Source organism: Erpetoichthys calabaricus, chromosome 9 (genome assembly GCF_900747795.2).
Source record: "Erpetoichthys calabaricus chromosome 9, fErpCal1.3, whole genome shotgun sequence".
Classification (NCBI taxonomy): Eukaryota; Metazoa; Chordata; class Cladistia; order Polypteriformes; family Polypteridae; genus Erpetoichthys; species Erpetoichthys calabaricus.
Window position 1 is genome coordinate 70,799,563 of NC_041402.2, and position 26,513 is coordinate 70,826,075.

Below are 26,513 nucleotides of genomic sequence, written 5' to 3' on the forward strand. Positions count from 1 at the left end.
AGTTACAGAATATAAAAGCAGAAAAATATGAAAGGACCAAAAAAAGATAAAGATCGCATTAGCGCTAAAAAAGAGAAATTATTACTCGGTGAAATAACGGAAAGGCGAATAGAGATCGAATATATGGACATAAGTGATATGTCAGAAGTATGGAAATATTGTAACGCTTTGAAGTTTAAGTCAGAGACTTGTAGATCGTCTAACTCGTGTTGCCATCAGGGAAAAGTAGTGTTTCTACATAATGAGGAGGCATATCCAAGAGAAAGGGGAAAGTGAAATCCACAAACAGTCAGTCAGTCAGTCATTTCCCAACCAACTATATCTGAAAACAGGGTCACGGGGGTCTGCTGGAGCCAATCCCAGCCAACACAGGGCGCAAGTCAGGAACAACTTTGGGCAGTGCGTCAGCCCACCGCAGAATCCACAAACGCTACAGGCAACATATACGAGTCTACAATAATCTTTTCACCTTCGCATCATTCAATGCACAAAACGTAGATTTACACAGTAATGGGCCATACGCTTTGAGAATCTGTGGTCCCGCAACAGTTAAAGCAACAACAAGTTTAATTTCAAAGAAAACACAATTCAGTCAGGTGTATATTTATGATCACAGAGAAGCAATGCAAATTTTAACAGACGACAAGAATAGTAATGTAGTATATATTCTGCGAATAATATTAGACACCAAAGAAGATCTTGATATGCCATTTGTATTAAAATTTTTACAGTTTCCCGTGAGAATAGCTTTTGCTATGACAATTAACAAATCACAGGGACAAACATTAGAAAAAGACAGATTATTTATTAGAGAAAAAGAAACGATATTCACTCACGGGCAGTTATACGTTGCGTTGCCACAATGTATCTCCAAAAACGAAATCAAAATTTAATGCGATCTTGAAGAAAAGGTAATTCCAAATATTGTTTGTACTGAAGCTTTAAAGTAAAAGTGCAAATACTGAAATTGAAACAATTCCAAAGAAAAAAAAAGCTTTTAAAATTGTATATCCAATTAATCAAACACAGGGGCTGGCGAGCGAAGCGAGCAGGGGGCGGAGCCCTCTAGTATCTTATATATAAATGTCTACGAGTGGAAGTGTGTGTGTCTGTCTGTCCGGTCCGGAAGTGCGAGGTGGTCTGGAAGTGTGAGGCTACAGCAATGAAGCTCAAAGAGCCGGCAAGGCGGCCCCAAGTTAACGAGTCGGAGACAAAATCGCATATCTGCTAATAGACAAGGGGGGCGAGCACATCCGCAAAACGAAACCGCCGACTCTATGTTTCAATTTTTTCTCTGACGAATTCAATAGTTTCTACGAGCCTGGGCTTTATATAGCAAATATGACTTGTTACTTTATTGTACATGGGTGTATTTTGGTAATAGACAGTTTTGAGATTATTGATTGATTGCTTCTGTTTTTTTGAAAGATTGTTTCCCCAGAGTTTCTGATATTTTCCAAACCAAATGGAGTGAAGAGTACCTGGGTGATTCCACCAATCAATATTCCTGAAAACCAGCGAGGTTCTTTCCCCAAGGCTGTGGCGCAGGTTTGTAATTTGTGTGGTGCATATTTTAGTCTTATATTCATAGCTTTTAGAAGACTTCTACCATGCTTTAATGTTTTGTTGTATTAATTGTTACCTCAATCTGTTCATCTTAGATCAAATCTGAAAAGGCAAAGGAATCCATTATACACTATGGCATAACTGGACCAGGTGCTGATTTACCCCCAGCAGGACTATTCAAAATCGACAGAGACAGTGGATGGTTACTAGTAACTGAACCCCTAGACCGAGAGAAGCAGTCTGAGTATTTGGTGAGTTTTTATCTTTTATCTGACTATTTGGTTGCAAGTTTCCAACTTGCCTTGTACTATTTGTGTGTAATGCAAGGGATGACCTAAAACTAAGTTACCAATTCTGTTTGTTCAATAGCTTACTTTACATGCTGTTTCAATAAGTGGAACTGTGGCAGAAGAACCTATGGAGATTGCAGTAATTGTGCTGGATCAAAATGACAACAGGCCTGAATTTGTCAGCAAAACCTTTCTAGGAAAAGTGAGGGAAGGATCAGCACCAGGTGCCCTTTTACCCTTTATATGAGCTAAAATGCATTGAAAGCATCAAGCAAAGTAAATGAACTGAAATAGGAAGTCAGTGTGTGAGCTTTGCTAATTTCACAATTTCTACTTTTTCATTTGCAGGTGTTACATTTATGACTGTAACTGCCACAGATAAAGATGATCCAAATTCAGACAATGGCATTTTTATATATTCAATTTTAAGTCAAACTCCACCTTCTCCAAGTCCACACATGTTTACCATAAACCAGGATACTGGATCCATTAGTGTGATTTCTCCAGGTCTGGATCGAGAGGTAAACATTTACAGTATATCATACTTAGTTTCTAAATTCACTGAAACGACATTCCAGCTTCTTTAACAGTTCACAGGTTTAATGATCTATAAAATTAAATCTAAACTGGTATGAATAAGGCTGAATTTATTACACAGTTTCATACAGTGTTCATTTGTAGATGTTTTCATAATCAGAAAATCAATCAATGTATTGAAGGAAAATGAGGAACGCAATGTTAGGCAACAGCGTCTAGAGTAAGGTGCACAGCAGGCTCCAATATGGAATATAAAAGCCTGCACTGTCAGCATCAGTGTATGACACTTGTTACCTACACTTGGTTACCTTTTTCTGAGACACAAAAGCCAACAGATCAGTAAGATTTAGCGTTTTGTTGTATGTCTCGTAAGTTTTTCAACTGCTGTGAGAGTTTTTCTGCTTTTCAAGTAGTATTTTTTGTTTGGTTGTTTGTTTAAACATACTAATTATTAAGTTATTAATGCTTACTATTAACTGAATTATTTCTCAGAAATATTGACATGGCATTTAAAAAAACAAAATTTTAAGCAAACATTAATAATAATGTGCAATTATACTGTCATGAGTAAAGGCACTTTCACTTGTGTATTTGTGTACATTTGAAATCTGCCAAACAAAATCACTGTTATAGAAAGCATTTTTTTCAATTTCATATTCATATTCTTATATTATTATGTTTTACAGAAATCATCTAAATATGACCTAATAGTCCAGGTTGCAGATATGAATGGGGACGGGCTTTCTACAACTGCTACGGCCATTATTGATGTTGTGAGTAAGGATGAAAAGGTACAGTTTTTAAATATCCTGCAATTCTTTATGTAAGTGTTTAACAAGAGTTGATATGTTGCCATACATTACAGTAATTTCCGGTCTTTTATACAGTGCATCCAGAAAGTATTCACAGCGCATCACTTTTTCCACATTTTGTTATGTTACAGCTTTATTCCAAAATGGATTAAATTCATTTTTTTTCCTCAGAATTCTACACACAACACCCCATAATGACAACGTGAAAAAAGTTTACTTGAGATTTTTGCAAATTTATTAAAAATAAAAAAATTGAGAAAGCACATGTACATAAGTATTCACAGCCTTTGCCATGAAGCTCAAAATTGAGCTCAGGTGCATCCTGTTTCCCCTGATCATCCTTGAGATGTTTCTGCAGCTTAACTGGAGTCCACCTGTGGTAAATTCAGTTGATTGGACATGATTTGGAAAGGCACACACCTGTCTATATAAGGTCCCACAGTTGACAGTTCATGTCAGGGCACAAACCAAGCATGAAGTCAAAGGAATTGTCTGTAGACCTCCGAGACAGGATTGTCTCGAGGCACAAATCTGGGGAAGGTTACAGAAACATTTTTCTGCTGCTTTGAAGGTCCCAGTGAACACAGTGGCCTCCATCATACATAAGTGGAAGAAGTTCGAAACCACCAGGACTCTTCCTAGAGCTGGCCATCCATCTAAACTGAGCGATTCGGGGAGAAGAGCCATAGTCAGGGAGGTGACCAAGAACCCGATGGTCACTCTGTCAGAGCTCCAGAGGTCCTCTGTGGAGAGAGGAGAACCTTCCAGAAGGACAACCATCTCTGCAGCAATCTACCTATCAGGCCTGTATGGTACAGTGGCCAGATGGAAGCCACTCCTTAGTAAAAGGCACATGGCAGCCCGCCAGGAGTTTGCCAAAAGGCACCTGAAGGACTCTCAGACCATGAGAAAGAAAATTCTCTGGTCTGATAAGACAAAGATTGAACTCTTTGGTGTGAATGCCAGGCATCACGTTTGGAAGAAACCAGACACCGCTCATCACCAGACCAATACCATCCCTACAGTGAAGCATTGTGGTGGCAGCATCATGCTGTGGGGATGTTTCTCAGCGGCAGGGACTGGGAGACTAGTCAGGAAAAAGAGAAAGATGACTGCAGCAATGTACAGAGACATTCTGGATGAAAACCTGCTCCAGAGCGCGCTTGACCTCAGACTGGGGCGACGGTTCATCTTTCAGCAGGACAACAACCCTAAGTACACAGTCAAGATATCAAAGGAGTGGCTTCAGGACAACTCTGTGAATGTCCTTGAGTGGCCCAGCCAGAGCCCAGACTTGAATCTGATTGAACATCTCTGGCGAGATCTTAAAATGGCTGTGCACCGACGCTTCCCATCCAACCTGATGGAGCTTGAGAGGTGCTGCAAAGAGGAATGGGTGAAACTGGCCAAGGATAGGTGTGCCAAGCTTGTGGCATCATATTCAAAAAGACTTGAGGCCGTAATTGCTGCCAAAGGTGCATCGACAAAGTACTGAGCAAAGGCTGTGAATACTTATGTACATGTGATTTCTCCGGTTTTTTTATTTTTAATAAATTTGCAAAAATCTCAAGTAAACTTTTTTCACGTTGTCATTATGGGGCGTTGTGTGCAGAATTCTGACAAAAAAAATTAATTTAATCCATTTTGGAATAAGGCTGTAACATAACAAAATGTGGAAAAAGTGATGCGCTGTGAATACTTTCCAGATGCACTGTACCTATCCATGAATTTGGTTTAAAAGAAATTAGGATATTTGAACAATTGCAACTAGAACAGGCCATTTAGCCCATTGAGCTTGTTCATCCTATTCATCCATCCATCCATCCATCCATTATCCAACCTGCTATATCCTAAAGCAGGGTCATGGGGGTCTGCTGGAGCCAATCCCAGCCAACACAGGGTGCAAGGCAGGAAACAAACCCCGGGCAGGGCGCCAGCCCACCGCAGGGCACACACACACCCACACTAGGGACAATTTAGGATTGCCAATGCACCTAACCAACATGTCTTTGGACTGTGGGAGGAAGCCGGAGTACCCGGAGGAAACCCACGCAGACATGGGGAGAACATGCAAACTCCATGCAGGGAGGACCCAGGAAGCGAACCCGGGTCTCCTAACTGCGAGGCAGCAGCGCTACCCACCGTGCCACTGTGCTGCCCTCATCCTATTCGCCTTGTCTTAAATAATATCAAGTTGAGTTTTGAAGGTCCCTAAAATTCTAGTCTCCACCACATTACTTAGTAATTTATTTCATATGTCTATTGTACTTTGCTTGAGGAAAAACTTTCTAATGTTTGTGTGAAATCTGCCCTTAAACAACTTTGCAACCATGTCCCCATGTTCTTGTGTATTTTATCTATTAATGTAAAAGCTAGGATCCACTATACTAATTTTAAGCATTTTGATTGGTCACCTCTTAAACTTCATTTGCTTACCTGTAAATAAGCTCAACTCTAGAACTCATATCTATGATTCCCAGAATCAGCCTAGTTGTTCTCCTCTGGACTTTTACTAGAGCTCTTATTTGTTTTTATAACATGGACATCGATATTATGCACAGTACTCCAGCTGTTAGACTGAATGGCCTGTTCTCGTCCCAATTTTTCTAATGTTCTACTAAGGTCTCACCAGAGAGTTATACAGTATAGCTTCAGCATAACCTCCCTGACTTTCACTCCACACATCATGCTATATCACGTAACATCCCATTAGCCTTCTTGATCACATCTGTACACTGTTTTGATGTACAGAACATAGTGACAAGTTCACTCTTACTCCTACAGTAGGTTCTTCTCATAAGGTGTACTTTCAAGTTTCAGACCTTCCATTGTGTATTCAGTTTTAACATTTGAACGTCCTGTGTGTACTGCCTTAAATTTTATTTACAACCCTGTGTCCAAAAAAGTTGGGATGCTGTGTAAAATGTAAACAAAAACAGAATGTGATGATTTGTAAGTAATTTAAACCCATGTTTGATTGAAAATAGAACAAAGATAGCATTAGAAATGTTGAAAATGAGAAACATTATTGTTTTATAGAAATTATTTTCTCATTTTGAAATTGATGTCATTAAAACATTTCAAAAAAGTTGGGTCAGGGTATGTTCACCACTGTGTTCCCACTTCTTGTGGCAGTAATGAAATGTTGAGATGGATGTGTGGAGTTACGAAAAAGGACAGAATAAGAAATCAGACAATCAGAAGTACAACAAAAGTAGGAGAAGTATCAAAGAAAGAACGCGAAAGTAGGCTGAAGTAGGATGGACATGTGATGATATGAGACAATGAATATGTGGGCAAAAGAGTGATGGGAATGGAAGTACAGGGGAAAAGAAAGCAGGTGAGGCCAAAGTGGAGGTAAATGGATAAATTAAATGAAGATATGAAGGAAAAGAGTCTGACCGGGAAGGATGTGGAGGACCAAGATGTTTGGAGAGATGGTTGATCAGGTGCATTAACCACACATAGAAATGGGAAAAGATTAAGAGTAAGAAAAAGTCAAGTAATAGTTCACTGAGGACTTACACAGCCCTGTAAGATACCATTAATGAACCATTCTTTTTATGAGTGTACCTGTGACAATATACTGAACAGAATGGCTTCATAAATGGATGGATAGGTGGGTAATAAGCTGATGTTTCTGTTATATTATGGATATATCAGTGCATTAGAAAGATATGAACCTACTGTAGATGTTACAAATGATGCATTGCTTAATCATAGAAATATTATGCAAAGACACTGGGAGAGTGCACCTAAAGTTTGATTTAAAGTTTACTGTCTTGTGTACAGAGTACAGAGGAATTCTTACTTATGTGTCTAATCAACATGCAAAATGTCACCATTGTCTGGTTAAGGATGACACAGAACAAGAAAATTAATCTGTACATCTTGCATTTGTCTAAATGATGATGCAGCTGCGTTTTCCCAAAGTTTCCAAAATTCAGCAGCTCCAACACAAAAATGGGATTCAACAAAGGCCTGACGCGCAGGAATGATTCCACAGACGAAATATCTTTGTTTTTAAAAGTTTAGTTAAGTTTCAAAGTAAAACAGTTCACACAAAAAAGAAAATTAAAATAGCAAAAAAAAGGAAAAATTATAATAAGAAAAATTTAGTTCTAAGCTTAATCTTGTTATATCTTAAATCGTTACTAGTCACTTATAATTTCTGAACCATTTCAAAACGGTCAGAAAACTGTATGCTTATCCCATTTCTAACTTAAAAATGGATCTTTCAAGTTCTAATTTACTGGGACCTGCTCTAAACACAACAAAGCTTATTATCACGCCATTTCTCAGTTATAGCAAGAAGATTCTATCTCTTACGAACTTATAGGGGGAAAAGACTACAGTATACCATTGTCTATGACTATGGAAGAAATTATATTCTATTCAAATAAAGCAAGCATTAATATGAATTTAACTTAAAACTTTAACTTTCTATGATTGGCTCTTACATTTCCGGCCCCTAATTGGCTATGCAGGAGCAGAGGCAATTACTGTACTTCAATATGAGCCAGTTACTTTTATATTAACTATTCTTTTCTAATCATTAGCAATAACACAGCAAACAAACATTTTAAAAATTTCATATTTCAAACATTAGCTGTTTCTTGAAGCAGGCACAGTTTGTTCACGGGTCTGTCCAGTGTGCTGGCTTTGGTCTGCACACAAACTCTTCTGACTGCACCTTTGGCATCTGGCATCTTCGGCTGTTCTACGCAAAGCATAAGAAGCACAACTGGGTGAAGAAGTGGCACCAAAAAGATGTACTGTCATTTTGTATTCTTCAAGGTCTTTACTTAGATTACCTTCAGGTCACCATAAAAAATGTAAAAGATCAGTGTCTCTATCTGGTACTTTAACTTGGTAGAACATTGACTTAATGTCTGCCATTAATGCTACTGGCTCCTTTCTGAATCTTGTAAGGACGCCAATGAGTGTGTTAGTTAGGTCAGGACCTTTTAATAATTGCTCATAAAGTGAGATTCCCTGGTAGGTGGCTGTGCAATCAAAGACCACTCAAATTTTATTTTTTCTTTGGATGATACACATTGTGATGTAGGATGTACCACACTCTGCCTTCATTGCAATTTAGGCTTTCTTTGGGTACCTTGACAGCGTAACCCTTGTCTATAATGTCTTTCATGAAGGCTTTATAGTCTCCGTGGAAACCTCAATTTTTGCTAAGTTTTCTTTTGAGTCCAATAGCACGCTGTTCAGCAATACAGCAATTGTTTGGCATTTTCAGTGTTTCATCCTTCAAAGGCAAATTTAAGCAATAATGGCCTCCTACCAGTTTCGCAGATTCTGAGGCTATGTGCATGAACTTGATGTCCTCCTGTGACATCTCCTCCTTTTCTTCACAGCTGCGTTCTGGAAAATCTGTGTTATACTGTTGCAGCAACATATCCTCAATCTCTGTTATTGACACACGATTGATTGAATGTTTGGGCATCGTACCACTTTGTTTTGCGAGGTCATCAATCTCTTTGTATGGTCCACCAACCACCCATTCAAGTGCAGTCTTCATAGCATAGCATAGGGTCCACCTCCTTGGCTAGGTATGGTTCGTAACTCCTTGAAAATTTCTGGGTAGTTGATTCCTATTAAAAGATCAACTTCAGAATCAATACGAGTTAGACGTACCTCTTTAAGATATGCCCACTTATCGATGTCTTCTTGTAGTGGAATATTTTCTCTGTCCACTGGAATGGAGACCTGTGTAAAGACCTTTGGCAAATCAATATATTCATCATCATTTAGACCAGGGGTAGGCAACGTCGGTCCTGGAGTGCCACAGTATGTGCAGGTTTTTGTTCCAACCCAGTTCCTTAACGAGAACTCAATTATTGCTGATGAAGCACATATTGCTTAAGTGACATTTTAATGCTTCATTTTAGTGGTCTCGCTTGTTAAGGTTCTCCAACCTTAATTGCTTATTTCAATCTTAAACTGCTGCATTCAGTGTTTTAATTGCTCCTTATTAGCAATAAGATGTAAAAGACAAAGCAGCCAGCAGTTCTCCAGCTAGCTTTTTTGCAATTACATCTGTGTGTGTTCGTCATGCACGGTTTGATTTAATAAAACACTTAATAGAAAAATGTGACAGACTGAAAATGATCTGTTTTAGGCTTCAAATCATTTGGATGATATCCTTGGAAAGGAAAAAAGTCTACGATATAAAAGCCTTACATTGCACAGACTAACAAGCCATAAAATTAAATAAGGTCTGAGATTGGCAATGATTGGTTTCTAATTAAGCAATTGGGTTGGAATGAAAACCTGTAGCCACTGCGGCTAACCAGGACCGACATTGCCTACCCCTGTTTTACATCTTATTGCTAATAAGGAGCAATTAAAACACTGAATGCAGCAGTTTAAGATTGAAATAAGCAATTAAGGTTGGAGAACCTTAACAAGCGAGACCACTAAAATGAAGCATTAAAATGTCACTTAAGCAATATGTGCTTCATCAGCAATAGTTGAGTTCTCGTTAAGGAACTGGGTTGGAACAAAAACCTGCACATACTGTGGCACTCCAGGACCGAAGTTGCCTACCCCTGATTTAGACCACAGACTTGTAAATCTGATAAGACAGAACTTTGTGTTAGCACTTTTGAATCATCATCATAGTTATTCATAGTTTTGAGAAATACTTGTGTTTTTCTCCCTTGAAGGTTTAATTGTTTCTGGAGCTTTTCAGTGCAAATTGTTACTGTACTGCCTTGGTCTATAAAGGCATATGTTTCTACATACCTTTCGCCTTTCTTAGATTTTACCTTAACAGGAACTACTTGCTGTGGCCCCAGTAAAGTTACAAGTTCCAGTCTCTGTTTCCTTTTCAGTAGATGTTGCCACACTAGCTGTAGCTTTAGATGTTGTTCCGGATTCTCTTCGGATGTGTAAGATGTCTGGGTGCTGAAAAGAACACGTCTGACATTTCATTCTTTCTTTACAGTTCTTACCAAGGTGCCCTTGTTTGAGACAGCGAAAACATAAACCTTTAGATTTTAAAAAGTCAGTTCTTTCTTTGTGCGGCAATTCTTTGATTTTACTACATTCAGCAAGGATATGTTGACCACTGCAAAATACACAAGGCTTTTTAAAGGCATAAGTGTCTATGGAGGACCTCTTGTTTAAGGTGTCCGGAGCTTCTTTTTCATCAGTTTCAGTGATGTTTGTAGCGAAAGTACTTCCCTTTTTTTGACTAAAATTCATAGAAGGCTTTCTTTTGTCATTCCTCTCTTCTTTTTCTATGTAGATGTAACTTTGCGTAGCTGTACTATGTATTGAATGAGAGGCGTTCTGAGCTTGTGTGTGTAAGAAATTTATTAAATCTTTAAATTTTACGTCTCTTTTTTCTTCTCTCTCAGTACAGCAGGCTACTGATAACCACTCTTGTTTCAGTTCATATGGGAGCTTTGTGACGACAATATGTAGATTTTCTCCTATATCGAATTCGTTGTGTTTTCCTCCTGACGTAGGTGCTGCATTCATACAACGACCGAGGAAGAGAGCTAAATCTACTAATGCTCCTCCATCTTCTGCTGACTTTATCTGAGGCCAATTCATAATTTTTTTAATGTGTGCTCTATATATCTGCCTGCTACCTCCATAGTAGGTTTTGAGCAGGTGACCTTGATAACCTTTCTTTGGCACAAGTCCGAGACAGGATTGAATGAGCTCTTGAGGGCGACCTCTAGTGTATTGTTCCAGAAAATGCAGTTTATCTTGTTCATTTTCAAACACTTTGTCTATGCCATAATCAAAGGCTCTAATGAATGATGAATATGTTAAGGGATCACCATTAAATATTGGTACTTCTGTACGTGGCGCTGGGGGTTTATCTTGTTTCTCCCACTGCTGAGCTTTTAGTCTGTTAGCTTCAGCAACTGCTTTTTGGCTTTCGGTTTGATTCTGTATGAGCAATTCGACAAAATCTTCTTTGTAAGTCTGCAAACGGGCCCCTGTGGTAATTACTGGTCGTTCCTGCCTGTCCAACTCGAGTTCTTCTAACCTTTGTAGGATTTTATTAAGTTCTGTGCGTTCAAGTGTGACTGTCGAAGAGGGTGATGGTGCTGCTGCAGCACGTTTCTGGGCTAAAGAGTCACATTTAATATCCAGAGCGCGCTTTAACTGTGGAGAAGCCTTTCGCACCTTTGACATTGAGTGAACCCGTTCTTGTAATTGCATCCCTTTGAATTGATTAACTAGCTGTTCATCGGACATGTGTGTTAACAGTCTTTTTGCATCTTTCAGCCATAGCGTTGTAACATTAACAAATTCATTCCAATTCTTAGAGCTTTCAGCGAATGTCGTTTTCTGTTTCTTAATTGCGCTTGCGTTTTCTTTACATAGCGCAGATAGTAATCTTTTATTCAACTCCTCAATCTGACTGTGCGTATCACTAAAGTTTCCAAGCTTTTGTGCTACTTCTATAAGATTTTCTTTAGAATCTTTAAGGCTGTCGATTTCAGTCATAAGCACAGAAAGCTGACCTTTCCTTCTACTTATATGATCTTTAAGATCTCCGATTACATTCTCTGGCTTTGAATCCATACTCAAATCACTACTAACTTCACTTGAGTTATGCTTAGACATTGCCATGACAACAGCTCAAAAGACTGACAGCTGGCTTTCCTGACAGCAACTTCGTCACAATCGGGATGTTCCAACAAAGCAAACCACTTCCTTACGGCAAGGCTTCAAAGTCTCAGGTAAAAACACAAGCAATAAGCCACAATGTCTTTATAATATCACAGTCTCTTAAAATCTTCTCAAGTTCAGGTATGGCGACCTTGCTTTCATTTACGACCATGCAGAGATAGAAGGTAAGAGCACAGTACCTCAGGATGTCTCAGTTCTTTTTCTTTCGTTGACGAGCTCTGGAGCAGAAGCGTCCTTAAATGGTAGATTCCAGTTTCAAGGCCTTCAGATGGCAAGTTTTCTGACGAAAATGCAGCTGCGTTTTCCCCAAAGTTTCCAAAATTCAGTAGCTCCAACATAAAAATGGGATTCAACAAAGGCCTGACGCGCAGAAATGATTCCACAGACAAAATATCTTCGTTTTTAAAAGTTTAGTTAAGTTTCAAAGTAAAACAGTTCACACAAAAAAGAAAATTAAAATAGCAAAAAAAAGTAAAAATTATAATAAGAAAAATTTAGTTCTAAGCTTAATCTTGTTACATCTTAAATTGTTACTAGTCACTTATAATTTCTGAACCATTTCAAAACAGTCAGAAAACTGTATGCTTATCCCATTTCTAACTTAAAAATGGATCTTTCAAGTCCCTGTTTACTGGGACCTGCTCTAAACACAACAAGGCTTATTATCACACTGTCTCTCAGTTATAGCAAGAAGATTCTGTCTCTTATGAACTTATAGGGGGAAAAGACTGTACCATTGTCTATGACTATGGAAGAAATTATATTCTATTCAAATAAAGCAAGCATTAATATGAATTTAACTTAAAACTTTAACTTTCTATGATTGGCTCTTACAGATGATCTCACATACATCTTATGAAGTGAGTAGTAGCTTATTGTTATGCTTAGAACCAAAAGGAAAAACCTCTGCTGGGTCCATATTGTGTACACACAACCTGCACCTCAGACAACTGATCTTAATTACTGTCAGATCTTTAGATATGGCCATGTGGACTTCCTTCGTTAGTTTTAGTCACAATTACAGATTTAGTTAGTTTTGAGTGAGCAAGCTGAATTTTCTGCATAAGCTTGCTACTAAGGTTCAACACAGCCAGAGTCTTTTTCAGGAAAGTCCTCATTTGATCTTGGATTATGTGCATTGGACAGGGACAACACTGTTGCTTTCACCAGTTGGATTCTAATAAAAATTACCACACAATCTGGAGTTATCACTGCCTTAAGACATATCTAATTTGTCATTATCTCCTCACTAAGAACAATTCTTCAGTGGATTTAATAGATGCAAGCATAATAAATATTTACTCCAATCACATAAAATAAAGTTTCATTAAATAATATAAAGTCTTCTGTATCTCAAATGAACCTGTTTCCTTTTATTTAGATGTGTCATATTTAAACAGAGTCCACAGATAATGTGTCATACAAACAGCCACTGATTACAGCCTCATGAACTATTCTCTAATGATTTACACTGCAGCGACTTAGTCAAGTTATCTTCATTAAACCCTATCTACTTTAGCCAATTTTTACATTTACTACATTTTTTCAAATGACAGTAAGGCAAATAAATGTGTATATATTTGTATGGCTGCATTATGTTGTTCAGTGTCATGGGGAATATAAAGCTTGCAGTTATTTTTCTGTATTGCTGTAAATGATTGTTCTGCATATTGAATAATTCTGAGCTCACTGATTGCTTTTCTTTTTTCTGAAAGATTGATTTTCCAATGTCTTCTTTCCCAAATGGAGTGAAAGACACCTGGGTGATCCCACCGATCAACGTCCCTGAAAATCAGAGAGGTGTTTTCCCCAAGAACCTGGCTCAGGTTTGTAGTATGTGTAGTGCAAGTTGCAAAAATGTCATGCAATCAGTGGCTTTTTTCTCAGATTGAGTGGATTTTCATCAATGATTTTTATTTTTTTTGATGTATGAATTGATGCCTCAATCTGTTTGTCATAGATCAAATCCAGCAAGTCGAAGGAATCCATTATACACTATAGCATAACTGGATCAGGTGCTGATTTGCCCCCAGCAGGACTATTTGAAATGGATAAAACCAGTGGATGGTTACTATTGACTGAACCTCTGGACCGAGAGAAGCAGTCTGAATATGTGGTGAGTTTTCATCTTCTGTCTGTCTATTTGATTGCATGCACAGCTTGATAAAATACATTATGCACCCTTATATATATGTATATTAAGTACTTTTTTTTGACAGCTTACAGTACATGCAGTTTCAATTAATGGAGATATAGCAGAAGATCCTGTGCCCATGACTATAACTGTAATTGATCAAAATGACAACAAACCTGAGTTTATCAGCAAAACCTTTGTAGGAAAAGTGAGAGAAGGATCAACACCAGGTGCCCATTTATTACCATTTTATGTGAGCTACATATACTGTACAAGACTGTGAACTTTATTGTAAGCTTTATTTACTCTTTTTTTGAAGTCCTTTAGACTCACTGACATCATATTTTTAATGGAAGAGTCCAAGAAAAGAAAATGAACTGAAATAGGAAAGCTATATGTAATGTGCTGATTTCATTATTTCCCATTTTTCATTTGCAGGTGTTACATTTATGACTGTAACTGCCATAGATAAAGACGATCCGAATACTGACCATGCTAAGATTAAATATTCAATTTTAAGTCAAATTCCACCAAATTTACCTGTGTTTGCCATCAGCCCGGATACTGGATCCATTAGTGTGATGTCACCAGGTCTGGATCGAGAGGTAAACATTTACAGTATATCACACTCAGTTATATCAGACCAGATTCTAACTAGCATCAAAAAACTTTCCAGAGTATTAATACTTCACAGGTTTCATAATCTGCTAAAAGTTACTTGTTTTTGGCATACATGGGGATGGATGAATTGCATACTATACATTTTCTTTAAACATACTCATAATTACAAAAAATCTGAAATCAACGAAGAAATTGTTAATAGGCAGTACTGTCCAGAGTAAGATAAGGCATACAGCAGCAATCAGAATGGAAAATATAAGTCTGCATGTCCAATGTCAGTATGTGAAACTTTTGAACTCACAGTACAAGTAATCTAATTGTTATTCAAAAAGTCTACAGGTATCCAAAATGTACCATTTCACTACATCTCTCATGTATAACATTTTCAACTTCTCTAAAGTGTTCCACCTTTTGGGGAAATATCCTTGGTCTTAACTGTTTAAATTTGGAACATTTTAAATAATGATCTAATATTTTTAACTAAAAAATTTAAAATGTTCAAATTAATTGAAAGTAAGGTAAAAAAGTATTAAGCATACATTAAAAATGATAAGCAATTACACTTTTAATTCACATTTGTATTTATGTAAATGAAAATCTTCCAAAAAACTGTAAAAAAGCATTTTTATATCACATGCTTACTCTTGGCTAATAAAGTTTCAAATATTTTTGTATTTTACAGAAAGCAGCTAAATATAAATTAATAGTCAAGGCTGCTGCTATGAATGGGAAAGGACTACATACACTTACGACTGCCATTATCAATGTTGTGAGTAAGGACGACAAGGTACACTGTTTAACATTGGTGCCTATTTACCTAGCCTGAAATATGGAGGGACTATTCTTTTATTACTATAAACCTTTCTTTTACAGTATGGTCCCTGCTGAGCCCATCCCCTGTACTGTGCTTTCCCAATGCCAATTACAGCATTCGCATCTCCTGCTACCTAAGCAATACATATATATAAAGGATGCTTCAATCAGGTTTTTTTAGGGCCAATACCAATTATTGAATTCATGTTAATGAATTGGTTGATTCCAATACTGATTCCAAATTTATTTTTAATCCCTTGTAAGAGAACAAACAAAAAGTTTTGGCACCACCCTGCAAACACCTTACAATTAGAATGCAAGAGAAAACAAGCAATAATGGCAATAACATTTTTTTCAAATTCAAGTTCTAAAGTGAACTGTTTACAAGATGACCAAAGTTCTGGTCACAAGTCTTTCCAGCTTGGGGAAGTGGGTCCATGTGGACAGACACCAGAAGTGATGTCAGAGATGGTACAGCTGTCAATCATCTGGTCTGCAGAGGGAGAAAGAGCAAAGGCATTAGAACACAGCTCCAACTCCTGGGGCTGTGGGTAACTGCAATCACCAGAACCCTTAGGCTGTCCCTTATGCGCACATGCGTGACAGGATCTCCACCCCAGCTTAGCCTAGACCCGTCAAATCAGGCAGCCCAAGCTGTGAGGTCATGAATACGAGAACATCGGCATTGGCTTGGAGAGAACTTTTGTGATGGAGGACTTTGAACCAATAATGCTGAAGGTCCAAGAGCTACCTAATGATTTACATGCATTAAATTCCTTATGAAGTGGCATCCACTGAAAGGGTGCATGGTCCGTAGTAGTACTTCAGCTGGTTAATAACCCGCTTTATGACCAAGATTTCTCTTTCCACTACTGCATACAAAGTGTTCAGATCCAGTAGTTTCTGGCTCAGGAATATGATAAGGTGTTCAAAATCAAAAGTGCTTTGGCTCAGCACAGCCTATTAGACAAAAGGCAAAGAAAAATCATGAGTTATTAGCATTGGTGTTTTAAATCACGGAATGCGGCTTCTGTATTAGCATCCCATACCAACGTGTTAGGGGCCCACTTCTTTGTACGATCAGTCAAGGGCGCTGCCCTCTCAGAAAAACAAGGCACAAACTAGTGGTAGTACCCCTCCAAACCTAAGAAAACTTGGTCTTGATACTTGGTTTTCAGATGGGGCAATTTCATGATGGCATCAACTATAGAACATTGTAGTCAGACCATACCCCTGCCCACTAAGTAGCCTAAATACTTTGCCTCATTCAATCCAAAATGACCTTTCTTGGGATTGATCCCACGGATCTGCTTCACATGTTCCTCCTATGTGCTGGAATAGATAATGTCATCTAGATAGGCGGCATTATACAAATTGTTGGAGTGTAGCACTGTATCCACCAGACACTGGAAAGTCGCTGCTGGTGCCCCGTGCACTCCAAATGGGAGAACACAATACTGTTGCTAGGAGTGCTAAACATGGCCTTCTTCTTAGCAGATTCCGTTAAAGGAATTTGCCAGTACCCTTTATTCATGTCAAGTGTGGTCAAATATTAAGCCTTTCCAAACCATTCAAGGAATTTGTCCACACATGGCATCGGGTAAGCATTGAATTGATTAAGTCAGTGGAAGTCATTCCAAAAGTTCCACCTTCAGTCAGGATTTGGGACCAAGATAATGGGGCTAGAAGAGGGACTAAAACTTTTCTCTATTACATCAAGATACAGCATTCTCTTGATCTCAAGCTCCACTTCTGCTCTTTTTGCCTCCAGAAGGCAATACTGGCGTTCTTGGACAATAACCCAAGTTTTAGTGATGATGTCATGTGCAATCAAGAAAGTTCTTCCATGTCACTCATTCGCCACTTCCAGGGCAGACAAGATGGCTGCTTCAAGCTCTTGTCATTGCTTTGGCATCAAATGTGTGCCAAAATTACATGTTATGTTCTGAGCGAATAATGAACAAGGTTATCTGGAGTAGGGATCAGGCTCCCTGTCCTTTCAAGTTTTCAACAAATTGACATGGTATACTCATTTGATTGGCTGATGATTCAATAGTTTAACCAAATAATCGACTAGCCCCTTCCTCTACTTTATTACTTATGACCCTTACCAATGTGCCAGGAAATTTACGGTGGGAAATGGGAATAAGGACCATGGTTTGAATTCCTGAAGAGATGTGCCACAGTCATAATAGTGACACTGTTCCACATTCTCTTTTAGAATTGGTAGAATTTTTTAATATCTATTGCATAACTGCACAATATATTCTAGAATATTGGTAGAAGTGACTGCCTCTTCCTCCCATCCTTCTATTAATATGTCCAATATTCCCCAGGATTGCTGCCCATATAACAGTTCAAAAGGTGAAAAACTCATTGAGGCTTGTGGGACCTTACAGTATGCAAACAGAATGAGGAGGAGTAACTGATCCCAGTTTCCCCCCTCCTCGCTGACCACCTTACGTAATATTTGCTTGAGCATCTGACTAAACTGCTCCAATAAACCATTAGTTTGAAGAAGATACACTGAGGTTTTTAAATGCTTAATATGGAGTAACTTGGCAACCTCCCCAAACATCTCCAAGGTGAAAGGCAACACCTGGTCTGTTAAGACTTCTTTCAGAATGTCGAGCACACGCAAAGACCCCTACCAGTTCTTTTGCGATATTCTTAGAATTGGCCATTCTCAAGGGAATAGCTTCGGGGTAACATATAGCATAGTCAACTATCACCAGAATTCATTTATGACCATGTCCAGGGGGTTCAAGGGGTCCTGCAATGTCGATTCCTAGGCGCTTAAGCTCTATGTCGATGAGCGAGATGGGAACAAGAGGGTCCTTCCAATGAATCTGCCATAACTGACATTCTGGTTAGGAAGCCCAAACAGTAGGGGCCTCCTCATTTATTCCTGGCCAATCAATCTGTTCTAACATCTTCTCTGTTCCCAGATGGGCACCTAGGAAATGGGTGTGTGCTAGCTTGCAAACCAGCCGCCGCTGGCTAAACTACAGTAATACCTCATGTAAGAGGGCACTACAACTAAATTATTTTTATTTATATATTATATTTAATTATTATTTATTATATATTCTCTGTGTATGACTCTGCATGGAGAAGGAGCCAGTTTCATTTTCATTTTTTAAAATGTCTGGGTGAATGCACAATTTAATCCTTTTTCCCTTGTTACATTTTTAGATGATATCAAATGCTGAAAATACTGATATCACTACAGACATTGTACCAATTGCTGAAATTTTTGATATCACAAAAGCTGCTCCTGCCACCAATCTGAAATTTGAACTGTTTCGTAAAGAAGAAACTCCATCTCATATTAAAGTCTGGAATGTGTTAAGCAAAGAGTAAGTATGAGTGAATTAAATAATATATCATTTTTCCAGTAAAGTGTAAAAATATATATGAAAACTACTTTATATATTGGGAGACCACACATGGAGACATCTTACAAGCTGAAGTAAATTTTAATATATTTTATACATATTTTAAAAAGTGTCATTAAATACTAAAATTAAAAAAGAGTCATCCTATGGAGTGTCTTGAACTGTACACCAATTAAAATATGCATTTACCTGTTATGTGAATTTCCATCTTTTCCATCCATCCATCCACTATCCAACCCACTACATTCTAACTACAGGGTCACGGGGGTCTGCTGGAGCCAATCCCAGCCAACACATGGCGCAAGGCAGGGAACAAACCCCGGGCAGGGCGCCAGCCCACTGCAGGGCACACACACACACACACACCAAGCACACACTAGGGACAATCTACAATCACCAATCCACCTAACCTGCATGTCTTTGGACTGTGGGAGGAAACTGGAGCACCCGGAGGAAACCCACGCAGACACGGGGAGAACATGCAAACTTCATGCAGGGTGGACCCGGGAAGCGAACCCGGGTCTCCTAACTGCGAGGCAGCAGCGCTACGCACTGTGCCACCGAGCCGCCCATTTCCATCTTTTATTGTATTTAAATACAAACCTGGGTTTTTCTATCAAGGCTGTACGGCTGCACAGTGGTTAGTTCAGCTTTTTTGCGGCTCCGGGAGACTGAGTTCAGTCTTGGCCCTTTCATTTTTTATTTAGTATTTACACATTCTTCCTATTTGGCATTTTTGTTTTGTCCTGATACTCTGAATTTCCTCTCATATCTAATTGTGTTTGTAATATAATAGACTGTGGTCCTATCCAGATTTGGTTCCTGCCTCCCCCATTGCTGTGGGGAGAGGCTCTGGTTACTTGGAATGCTGAAAATGGATTAAAATTATTTAGTTTATAGATAGGCACGGTGGCGCAGTGGGTAGCGCTGCTGCCTCGCAGTTGTGAGGCCTGGGGACCTGGGTTCGCTTCCCGGGTCCTCCCTGCGTGGAGTTTGCATGTTCTCCCCGTGTCTGCATGGGTTTCCTCCGGGCGCTCCGGTTTCCTCCCACAGTCCAAAGACATGCTGGTTAGGTGGATTGGCGATTCTAAATTGGCCCTAGTGTGTGCTTGGTGTGTGGATGTGTTTGTGTGTGTCCTGCGTTGGGTTGGCACCCTGCCCGGGATTGGTTCCTGCCTTGTGCCCTGTGTTGGCTGGGATTGGCTCCAGCAGACCCCCGTGACCCTGTGTTCGGATTCAGCGGGTTGGACAATGGATGGATGGATAGTTTATAGATATTTCTTTTTCCCCTGATCAACACAAAACTTTATGAAGTTAATTCAAAAGAAGTCTTCATATTATTATAAACTAGCTATGCATTAAAATATCATATTATTTATTCCATAAGTATTCATTCCATTTGGCTTGAGACATCTTGTGTAATTAGTTATATATTTTAAAAAGAACATGAGAACATATGTGTGAACTTGTCAAGTGTAAATTTTGTACAAATGTTTTTCTTCCCACAAAGAACCCTAGACACATGGAATAAATTACTAAGTAACTGCAATATTAGCCATATTTGGACGTGTGTTGTGTTTATTTTAGATTTATTTTAACCCAGCCACAGGGGATGCACAAACCAGTGTGTTTCTTCATGCCAGTCCCAAGACGGGATAAATGGGGAGGGTTATGTCAGGAAGGGCATCCGGTGTAAAATTTTACTAAATCAATATGCGCACAACAATACAAACTTCCATACCAGATCGGTAATAACGACCACCACCAGTACTGTTAGCCAACAGGGTGCTGGCGGAAATTGGGCTACTGTTGGCTGAAGAAGGAGAAGAAGAGAGGGGAGACGTGTCCGGAGGCAGGAGGAGAGGAGGAAGGTAAAGAGAGTGGAACTGAGGGTAGGAACTTTGAATGTTGGCAGTATGACTGGTAAGGGGAGAGAGTTAGCAGATATGATGGAGAGAAGGAAGGTTTATATATTGTGCGTGCAAGAGACTAAATGGAAGGGGAGTAAGGATAGGTGGATTCAAATTGTTCTATCATGGTGTGGATGGGAGGAGAAATGGTATAGGGGTTATTCTGAAGGAACAGTATGTCAAGAGTGTTTTGGAGGAGAAAAAAGTGTCAGACAGAATAATGTTTATGAAGCTGGAAATTGGAGGTGTGATGATGAATGTTGTTAGTGCATATGCACTGCAAGTTGGGTGTGCAATGGGTGAGAAAGAAGATTTTTGGAGTGAGTTGGATGAAGTGATGAACAGTGTACCCAAGGTACAGAAAGTGGTGATTGGAGCGGATTTCTATGGACATGTTGGTGAAGGGAACAGTGGAGATGATGGGTAGATATGGTGTCAAGGAGAGGAATGAAGAGGGTCAGATGATAGTGAATTTTGCCAAAAGGATGGACATGGCTGTGGTGAATATGTATTTAAAGAAGAGGGAGGAACATAAGGTTACGTACAAGAGTGGAGGAAGATGCACACAGGTAGATTACATCCTATGCAGAAGAGATAATCTGAAGGAGATTGAAGACTGCAAAGTGGTGGCAGAGGAAAGTGCAGCATAGGATGGTGGTATGTACGATGACGCAGGAGATCAAGAAGAGGACGAGAGTGAGAGCAGAAGCAAGTATCAAATGGTGGAAGTTGAAAGAGGAAGACTGCAAGGTTATGTGTAGGGAGAAGATGAGACAGGCACTGGGTGGTGGTGAAGAATTACCAGACAATAGGGAAACTACAGCAAATGTTGTAAGGGTGAGAGCAAGAAGGGGGCTTGGTGTGACATCTGGACAGAGGAAGGAGGAAAAGGAAACCTGGTGGTGGAATGGGGAAATACAGGAGATTATACAGAGGAAGTGGATGCAAAAGAAGAAGTGGGATAGTCAGAGAGATGCAGAAAGTATACAAGAGTACAAGGAGATAAGGCGCAAGGTGAAGAGAGAGGTGGCGAAGGCTAAAGAAAAGGTGTATGATGAGGGAGAAAAGGACCTGTACTGATTGGCTAGACAGAGGGACTGCGCTGGGAAGGATGTGCAGCAGGTTAGGGTGATAAAGGATAAAGATGGAATCATACTCACAAGCGAGGAGAGTGTGTGAGCAGATGGGAATAGTACTTTGCGAGGCTGATGAATGAAGAGAACAACAGAGAGAAGAGGTCGGATGATGTGGAGATAGTGAATCAGGAAGTGCAACGGATTAGCAAGGAGGAAGTAAGGACAAATATGAAGAGGATGAAAAATGGAAAGGCTGTTGGTCCAGATGTTATACCTGTGGAAGCATGGAGGTGTTTAGGAGAGATGGCAGTGGAGTTTTTAACCAGATTGTTTAATGGAATCTTGGAAGGTGAGAGGATGCCTGAGGAGTGGAGAAGAAGTGTACTGGTGCTGATATTTAAGAATAAGGGGGATGTGCAGGACTGTAGTAACTACAGGGGGATAAAATTGATGAGCCACAGCATGAAGTTATGGGAAAGAGTAGTGGAAGCTAGGTTAAGAAGTATGGTGATGATTAGTGAGAAGCAATATGGTTTTATGCCAAGAAAGAGCACCACAGATGCAATGTTTACTCTGAGGATGTTAATGGAGAAGTTTAGAGAAGGCCAGAAGGAGTTGCATTGCGTCTTTGTGGACCTGGAGAAAGCATATGACAGGGTGCTTCTAGAGGAGTTGTTGTATTGTATGAGGAAGTCAGGAGTGGCAGAGAAGTACATAAGAGTTGTACAGGATATGTACGAGGGAAGTGTGACAGTGGTGAGGTCTGCAGTAGGAGTGACGGATGCATTCAAGGTGGCAGTGGGATTACATCAGGGATCGGCTCTGAGCCCTTTCTTATTTGCAATGGTGATGGACAGGTTGACAGATGAGATTAGACAGGAATCCCCGTGGGCTGTGTTGTTTGCTAATGACACTGTGATCTGTAGCGATAGTAGGGAGCATGTTGAGGAGACTCTGGAGAGCTGGAGATATGCTATAGAGAGGACATGAATGAAGGTCAGTAGGAACAAGACAGAATACATGTGTGTAAATGAGAGGGAGGTCAGTGGAATGGTGAGGATGCAGGGAGTAGAATTGGCGAAGGTGGATGAGTTTAAATACTTGGGATCAACAGTACAGAGTAACGGGGATTGTGGAAGAGAGGTGAAAAAGAGAGTGCAGGTTGGGTGGAATGGGTGGAGAAGAGTGACAGGAGTAATTTGTGACAGACGGGTATCAGAAAAAGTGAAAGGGAAGGTCTACAGGACAATAGTGAGACCAGCTATGTTATATGGGTTGGAGACAGTGGCACTGACCAGAAAGCAGGAGACAGAGCTGGAGGTGGCAGAGTTAAAGATGCTAAGATTTGCACTGGGTGTGACGAGGATGGATAGGATTAGAAATGAGGACATTAGAGGGTCAGCTCAAGTTGGACGGTTGGGATTTAACTATTTAACTAATAGTATATATTTCTAAACCCATCTGACCCAGTTTGAGGTTATGATGGAGTAGCAGTCTAATCCTGCAGCATCAGACACAACTCAGGAACCAACTTTGGATGAGAGTGAATACTTAAGCAATGAATATTTCTTTCAGAGTGTAATATATGTTGAAAGCTATGTACAACTAAAATAGGTTTTCATTTTGACATTATTGATTTTTGTGTTAATCAGTGAAAAACTATTAAATACTTTAATATTAAATATCTTAAAACAAATCAATTTTTAAAAAAGTCCAAGGTATGATTATGGTACCTTTAGTAGATAAAGTGAAAATGTGAGCAAAGCTTTCAAGAGCATCTCGATAGATAGATAGATAGATAGATAGATAGATAGATAGATAGATAGATAGATAGATAGATAGATAGATAGATAGATAGATAGATAGATACTTTATTAATCCCAATGGGAAATCTCCTTGTGTTTCAGAATTTCAAATAGTTTTGCTGCCTTTGGTGGCATGAACCAGTCTTTGTATAATGTGAAGATTGCTGTATAGAAAAGGAATATGTATTGAAAACCTATCAAAAAGCAGAGAATTTGTAGAAAAATGTTTCTTTTTGAGTTGCTCCCTTTATAACAAAGGCATTATTTACAATTGTCAATAATAATGATAATAATAATAAAAACTGAGTCACAATAATATGCTTAGGCTATTACATTATAGCCACTGTAACCACTGGTTCTTCTTCCTATCACTAAGAAAATCTTATTCTTTATTTCAGTGTCACCCCTGACAATGGTCAGGTCTCAGCAAAAAATATTTTGCCAGGCATATACCGACTGCATCTTGATACCGGTGATTACTGGGGCAAGCGAAGCATGGACTTTCTTTATCCCTATGTTGAGGTATCTTAAAAACGTAGATGGCTATCTTATATATTGAGAGATCTACCATAAACTGAACATGTCGATTTTAATGTGTGCTGTAGTTATAAGTATACTGTATACTGTACATACACATATATTTCAATGTCAAAAAATGTAACTCACTTGTAGCAAAGGGATCTTTCAGAATGCAAGTATTTCAAATCTTAAAAATACTGAACCTTATTTTATTGTCATACTAAAATGCACAGTTTTAACAGTTATTATTTAAAATATATTATTCATGAGTTGGAAAAAGAAACTACTAACCATCATCCTCTCAAACAAAAGACACTAGTTAGACAAAGCTGGTCTGACAAGCTGCACATTATTACATCAAAGCACAGCTCAGAATAATCTCAAATGCACATAGTGCTAAGAGCACAAAGGCATTTAAATGTCTTACAGTACTGTTTATTGTGGACAACATGAAATGTACTGTTTTATTGAAACATCTTTTGCTTCTTAGCTAGGACACATCATCATCAATGTACTGGTAGTTCTTAACTGTTTCAGGTTGCTCAACATTATACATACTTGCACTAGTCAGCCACCAGAGATAGATCACACCCCAACATGTTCCCTAGCAGCAGCCTCCCTCAGATCCTCTCTCTTGGTCCAGAGACATCTGGAGGCTCTCTCCCAAGTCTGCATGTTGCTATAGATTGCCTTCATCCTAGTTTCTGCTGTAATACCAAGTTCAGTATAGGCCTTACAGAACAAGCTTCCTGCAAATCCTATGAACACCTCTGCCGGCTGATGTCTAGCCCTCTAGTCTTGTCTATGGCAGTTGCTAACAAGGCCATCTACTTTATCTCTTACTTTGGCTAAAATACCTCCTCCATGCATTCTCTCTGTGAAAGAAAATTACTTGCTTACAGGCTACTAAGGATTAAAAGCTGTTTGCTGCAGTAAAAAAGTTGCTCACACAGGCGTCTGTCATAAGCCAGTATGTGGTAAGTTGACCAAGGGCAGCTTCTGCTTGTCTGTCAAAAGACAGGGTGCAATGAGTTGACTTTGAGCAGCTTTTCCTTTTCAGGCAAGTCTGTCACAAAAAAACAAAAATAAGACAATGATAACTTCTGCTTTAAGGGCCTAACTGACACGTATGCAAAAAAGAAATGGATGGCTGATTTAAGCAATAAAAACAGAATGTTCGGATCAACTTTTACATTTTTACATCTCCATGGCATGGTAAGTTCCAGCAAAATAAAGACTCCTGTTGATTCTGACACGATGATGATGTCAAGTCTGAGAGTTGTTTCTATAATGTGCTGGGAAATCTGAGTTGTCTGCCAAGACCCACTGTCAGGCACTAGTCCTGAACTGTGTTTAGTAGTCCAATCTCTATTTTTATAATTTTATTGGGCTTCTCTTAGTTCTGATGAAGGTTATGAAAGGCTTCACAGGTTTCGACATTTAGCTATTTTGCTGACAGCTTCTGCAATGGTTCTAAGCACCTGCTTGTACTGCCAATGATACAGACCTTCACCCAGAAACTTTGGACAATTTCTCAAAATGTGTTATAGGATCCCTCTTCTCTGGCATAAGGGAAAAGCTGGAGTTTCCAAAAAGTCCTAGCTGTGCATGTTTGATGGACTAGATAGGAAATCATAAATCGCTTGGACCAAGAAGTTAATGCAGTGTGATTCTGCCTGACAAATGTAGGCTCACATCATTTTTCTTTTTACATGTTATTGCTTGGTCCCACCTTATCCAGTTGCCTTGTAGTCTCATTCCTTCTGTGCTGTAGGATGTTTCCTCCTACTCAACAGCTATCCTCATCTTATTCTTTAACTTTCCTCACAGGGCCATGTCAAAGTGCGAGACTGCAAAAGTTTCAATCCATCTAATCCTCTAGCCACTTCCCATACCAGTCACACCTCTGTCAGATCAACTGCAGCCCCTTCTTTCTACTTCCTGTTGGCCTTAATGTTTGAACTTGCCCTATTGACTTTATGTCAGCTGAGTCTCTATATTGCAGCATTTTCCTTGCACACAATTCTTTCAACTCCTTCATGTGGGGCTTTAAAGAGGATTCCAGTTTACAGGTGTATTATAATGGGCAAGGTTGGTTAAGTTCCTGTCCAGACTTAGCTAACTCATTTGAAATTGGCTGACTCTCCTCTCTAAATCTATAATGATGAAAAGGGGAATTCATAAAGTCACAGGAATCAGGACAGTATTCTATGTTGATAAACCCATGCTTTAAACTTCTTGCTAACACTTTTCAAAAATCCATCTAGTTTCATGCAGGTATTCCTATTTAAGACAATTTCATTGAAACTGATTTCAAAGTTACCCAAGCTTTTCACATTTTATCTCTGTGACAGAAAGA

General features: G+C 39.2%; 1 protein-coding gene across 1 annotated transcript in view; it reads left to right on the top strand.

Annotated features, from left to right (window-relative positions):
- LOC114657552 (cadherin-4-like) overlaps positions 1–18,809 on the top strand; it is a 29,779-nt gene extending 10,970 nt beyond the window's left edge. The window contains exons 2-12 of the mRNA XM_028809437.2: positions 1,429–1,548; positions 1,662–1,817; positions 1,936–2,080; positions 2,205–2,377; positions 3,080–3,184; positions 13,594–13,704; positions 13,839–13,994; positions 14,098–14,242; positions 14,451–14,617; positions 15,316–15,420; positions 18,642–18,809. Coding sequence (XP_028665270.2) covers positions 1,429–1,548; positions 1,662–1,817; positions 1,936–2,080; positions 2,205–2,377; positions 3,080–3,184; positions 13,594–13,704; positions 13,839–13,994; positions 14,098–14,242; positions 14,451–14,617; positions 15,316–15,420; positions 18,642–18,809 — 1,551 coding nt within the window. The remainder of the gene's footprint in view (positions 1–1,428; positions 1,549–1,661; positions 1,818–1,935; positions 2,081–2,204; positions 2,378–3,079; positions 3,185–13,593; positions 13,705–13,838; positions 13,995–14,097; positions 14,243–14,450; positions 14,618–15,315; positions 15,421–18,641) is intronic.
- Positions 18,810–26,513: the final 7,704 nt, after the last annotated feature.